The 5122-nt window shown below is 50.3% G+C and overlaps 1 protein-coding gene across 1 annotated transcript in view; it reads left to right on the top strand.

Annotated features, from left to right (window-relative positions):
• The window catches only part of ZNF667 (zinc finger protein 667), a 20340-nt gene that overhangs the window by 1961 nt on the left and 13257 nt on the right, over positions 1-5122 (top strand). Inside the window, exon 3 of the mRNA XM_006868278.1 lies at positions 2818-2910. Within this exon, the coding sequence (XP_006868340.1) occupies positions 2818-2910 (93 nt within the window). The remainder of the gene's footprint in view (positions 1-2817; positions 2911-5122) is intronic.

Below are 5122 nucleotides of genomic sequence, written 5' to 3'. Positions count from 1 at the left end.
CACCATAACTCAAATGCATCAATTCTTCTACGGTCTTCCTTATTCACTGTCCAGCTTTCGCATGCATATGAGGTTATTGAAAATACCATTTCTTGGGTAAGGTGCACTTTAGTCCTCAAACTGACATGTTTGCTCTTGAACACTTTAAAGAGGTCTCGTGCAGCAGATTTGCCTAATGTAATACATCATTTGACTGCTGCTTCCATGAGTGTTGAAGTTAGGATTTATAACACCCGTTTTTAGGGACATACCCACCATTCAGAACCAGCCTTTCTAGAGAACGGCATAGGTCAGGGTCTTGTCAGAAAAATGGAGTTCACCAGTGTTTGTTTTACAGCTTCGCTGAGATAGAATTCATGGACCACACACACACACTCCTGTACAATTCCCGCTGCCGTGGTCTTTGGCGTAGCTGTGTCCGTCCCGACATCAATTTTAGAGAACATTTCCATCACTCCAAAAAAGAAGTCATCACTAGGTCATATGATGCACATGAAAGCACTCGTATGTAACAGTGTAAAACATGTCCACACAACTGGCATGCAAATCTTCACAGCAGCTTTATTAATGAAGGGAACCCCCTACCCATCAGCACTCCCCCATATGCCCTCGCAAGCCCCAGGTTTTTTAAAGCTTTCCTGAAATACAGTTCCTATATCATCCAAGTCACCCATATAAATCACGTAGTTCAGTGGTTTTTGGAATGCTTACAAACGTCACCACATCAATTACAAACGTCACCACATCAATTACAAACGTCACCACATCAATTTTAGAACATTTTCATCACTCCACAAAGAGTGAAATGGCTGGCTCGCACCTTATACGTCAACATGTGCCCACACAACAACTTTTGCACAAACGTTCACTAACAAGAGAATCCCTGAACTCATTAATAGCCGCCCCCAGTACCCCCCTAAACCTTCCAGCCCTAGAGAACCGCTTATCTGCTTTCTGCCTTTGTGGATTACTGGGTTGTATGAAAGCGTGTAGACACGGAAATGTGTCCACACAAAAACTCATACACAGGTGTTCTCAGAAGCATTGTTAACAATCGCCCTGAAGTGGAGACACCCAGACGTCCATCAGCTGACCAATGTGGTCATACAAGGGTCTATTACCGTGGTTTTATGCAAATGACTCCCCATATATGTATATTTTTTGCAAACTGTACAAGCTCCTCGCATGTTGGTTTGTGTGCTATTTACGGGGGCTCTTTATTTGGGGGTGGGGGTACAGAGCACTCAGCAAAACAAAGGAACGAAGTACTGATCCATGAGCTGCTGCTACAGTGGGGGGTGGGGGACACTTACAGGAATGGGGGCCAGCAGGGGCTCACTCCCCCCTCCAGGCCCTGGCAGTGTCGGAAGCTGACCAGGAGGACTGTGGTTGGCAGAGCCCCTGAGTTCCTGGTGCAGCTTATGGGGAGCATGTGACAGCCTTTGGGAGTCAGGAGTAAGCGGCTCTGCTGGCTGGGACTGGGTCCTCACTCGGCCCACCCTCAGGCTCCCCATCCCGGTGGGTGAGCACTCTCAGACTGGAAGGTTCCTGGGAAGATTAAATAAGGGTAAAGCTTTTATTAGCTCAGTGCTCAGCAAAGCAGTTGGTAAATGCCCCTGTCTAGGTTTCCTGAGGCTGTGGATCTCTAGGAGAGCAGAGAGCCTCTAGCCTGGCTGTCCACTTTGTGGTTCATGGTCAGTGCTTACACTGTGGAGCCACCACACTCACACTTGGTGTTAAGTGCCGCCGAGTCCATTCTGACTCACAGTGACCTGTATAGGGTTTCTGAGGAGCGGCTGGTCAATTGGAACCACCAACCTCGTGGTCCCTCCAGTGCTCGTCCTATGGCTCCACACTGTTAGTTCTCCGTAAAACCCAACGCTCCAGAAGCCCATCGCTGTCCAGTTGATTCTGACTCAGCGTGACTGAGGGACAGACCGGAACTGCCCCACAGTGTTTCCCAGGCCTCATCTCTCTCCCACGCGACAGCCTGTGAGTTCGAACTGTCAGTGTTTCAGTGAACCACTGCACCACCAGAGCTCTGAAGTGCTCCTTGTTAGGAGCCGTCCAGTTGGCTCCGACTCACAGAGACCCTGGACACAGCAAAAGGAAACACTGCCCAGTCCAGCACGGTCCTCACAACCCTTAACAATCATTGTTGCTGCCGCCGTGCCAAGCCATCTCACTGGGGGTCTCCCTGTTTTTCACTGACCCTTCACTTTACCAAGCATGATGTCCTTCTCCAGGGACTGGTCCTGTTAATATGTCTGAAGTATGAGAGACAGAGCCTGGCCATTCTGGTCTCTAAGGAGCGCTCTGGTCATACTTCTTCCATCACAGATCTGTTTTTTCTTTTGTCAGTCCATGGTCATTTCAGAATTTTCCCCAACACCGTAACTCAAATGAATCCGTTCTACAGTCTTCCGTAGTCGCTGTCCAACATTCACATACATAGGAGGTTATTGAAAATACCGTGGCTCGGATCAGGCGCACCTTAGTCCTCAAACGGACATCTTTGCTCTTGAACAGTTCCCAGAGGTCTTGTGCAGTAGATTTGCTCACATAGGTGTTAGTTAGTATTATTTTGTCTTCTGCTGACCCTTTCCCTCTCATAAAAGAAAAAAAAAAAATAGAAGGATGTGTCAAATCCATGGTTTCCCCACACCTAGGAATCACCCTAGCACACTCGTGTTGAAGTAAAAGCCGGTCCCCAAATAAACGAATGAGGACTCACCCCAGAACACTGCACTGAGCTCAGGCTCCCATGCTAGCCCCCACCCCCACTCACGGTGGGGTCTCTCTCTTCTCCTCGTGCAGGACTTTCCATCCGGAGGCCCAATGTGATCACTTTACTGGAGAAGGGGAAGGCGCCCTGGCTGGTAGAGCCAGCAAGACGACGTCGCGGCCCCGGTGAGTGAGAGGACTGCAAGTCCAGGGTCTCCATAAGGTCTCTGTAAGATGGGATGTCACCATGAGCCCCCAGGTGGAGACTAGAAAGTAAAGCCCAAACCCGATGCGGCCCAGTCCTTTGGGACTCCTGGCTGCCCGGTGTGTGCTGAGGGAGCTCTGACCCCACAGGCTTTCTTGGCTGTAATCTTGACAGAAGCCATTTGCCAGGCCTTTGTTCAGCAGAGCCACTGTTACCCACCATGGTAGGCTCGCCTCAGGAAGTTTCACTAGAGAAGGGAAACACGTGTATCAATTGCTGTGAGCAATGGAGCCGGGGAAATTGTCTCTCCAAAACTGTCTCCCTGAGCAACAGAGTTAAGGAACGTAAAGCACCAGGAAGTTGTGCATGCGCTTACCAGTTTGAGGGGCTCGCATGCATTCCTTACAAAGGGACAGGCTTGGCCTTAGAACAGGAAGTGGTGATCGGACCTCTCGCTTTAGAGGCAGATCTAGGTAGCTCGTGGTGACATACATCCGGCCATTTTGGTTCCTGACAAGAATTCTGTGGTTTCTGCATCAGTTCTTATTCTGGGCTGGGGTCCTCAGAAGACAAGTTTCCAGTTCTGCGCATGTCTCTCAAGCTGGTTCTTTTAGATACGGGAGTCACGGGTTCCCTGTGTCTGATCTGCATCAGACTCTCCAGTTCTCAGACCAGAGAATGCCAGTGGTTCTAACATTCTAGTCACTGGAGTTTTCTACCCTTTGTCTGCCACTCTGCCTGTCTCCTCTTTCTAACTGTCCTGGGGGCTTTCACTAACGAGTGGGTTCGAGCCACCAACCTGCAGCCTCGCAGCTACTCCCAAACCAACCACTTGCGTCACTGACGAGCTGAGGAGGAGAATGGTGTTGTTGGTGTTGGTGTTGTTGAGTGCCTTTGAGTTGTTTCCGATTCACAGTAACCCTGTGTGACGGAGTACAGTCGTCCCACCGGGTTTTCACGGCTGCACACGACCCCCAGGTCTTTCTCCTGCAGAGCCGCTGGACGGTCCCCAGGTGCTGATCTATACGGGGAGCAGCTAAATGCTTAACTAAGGCGCCACCAGGGCTCCTCAGAGGAAGGATAACCAACATCTGATCAGACCTTACCAGGTGTCAGGCACGCTTCTAGGTACAGTTTCCTCCCAACAGCCTCTCCAGGTAGATACTGTTCCCATTCCAGGACCTCTGGTGGCACAGTAAACTGCTCAGCTGTGAACCCAAAGGTCAGTGGTTCAAATCCACCAGCCACTCCGGGGCAGTCTCCGTCTATACAGATGGCCGCCTTGGTAACCCTAGTGGGCAGCTCTATTGTGCCCTGTCAGGTCACGAGGAACCGGAATTGCCAAGAAGACAGTGTGTTTGTCTTTGTAGCCTCTGTTCAGGAGCCCTGGGGGTGCAGTGTTAAGTACTGTCCCGCTAACGAAAAGGTGGGAGAAAGATGCAGCCGTCTGCTTGCCTAATGAATCAAGCCTTGGAGACACAATGGGGCGGGTCTACTCTCCATACAGAATCAACACCACAGCTGTGGGGTTGGTGTTTGGGCTTATTAATCCCATTTTACAGAAAAGGACACTAAGAACCAGAGGGGCTGGGTGACTTGCCCCAGGTTACACAGCAGGGAGTTGGGCAGAGCGGTAGGTTTGAACCCCGGGAGGGCTGCATTTAGAAACTCAGCAGTTCAAACCCCATCCCCACCCATCATCTTTCCAGCCTCTCTGCTTTCACCTGTCCTCCTTTCTGTCCCAGCCACGGGGCATTCTGAGCTCTAATGGGAACACTTCTAATGAGAAAGCTCTACTTTCCGTAGTCTTCCTCGGTCCTTAAAAAAACGTTTGCTGTTTCCCTGTTTCTTCTTTCTGGTGACCTTTCCAAAGTTCATTCCCTTTTCTAATAGATACCTCATTTGTTGACCAGGTTGTGTCTCCTTTTATGTGTTCTTTGTCGTGGTTGTCAGCTGGCTTCGCATTTAGCTCCATCTTATGCCACCTTATGTGTAACAGGATGAGACGATGCCACCTTATGTGTAACGGGACGAGACGGTGCCACCTTATGTGTAACGGACGAGACAATGCCACCTTACGTGTAACGGGACGAGACGATGCCACCTTACGTGTAACGGGACGAGACGGTGCCACCTTACGTGTAACGGGACGAGACGATGCCACCTTACGTGTAACGGGACGAGACGGTGCCA

This window comes from Chrysochloris asiatica, unplaced genomic scaffold (assembly GCF_000296735.1).
Source record: "Chrysochloris asiatica unplaced genomic scaffold, ChrAsi1.0 scaffold00116, whole genome shotgun sequence".
Classification (NCBI taxonomy): Eukaryota; Metazoa; Chordata; class Mammalia; order Afrosoricida; family Chrysochloridae; genus Chrysochloris; species Chrysochloris asiatica.
The sequence above is the reverse complement of the archived record's forward strand: the minus strand, read 5'-3'. Positions and strand labels throughout refer to the sequence as shown.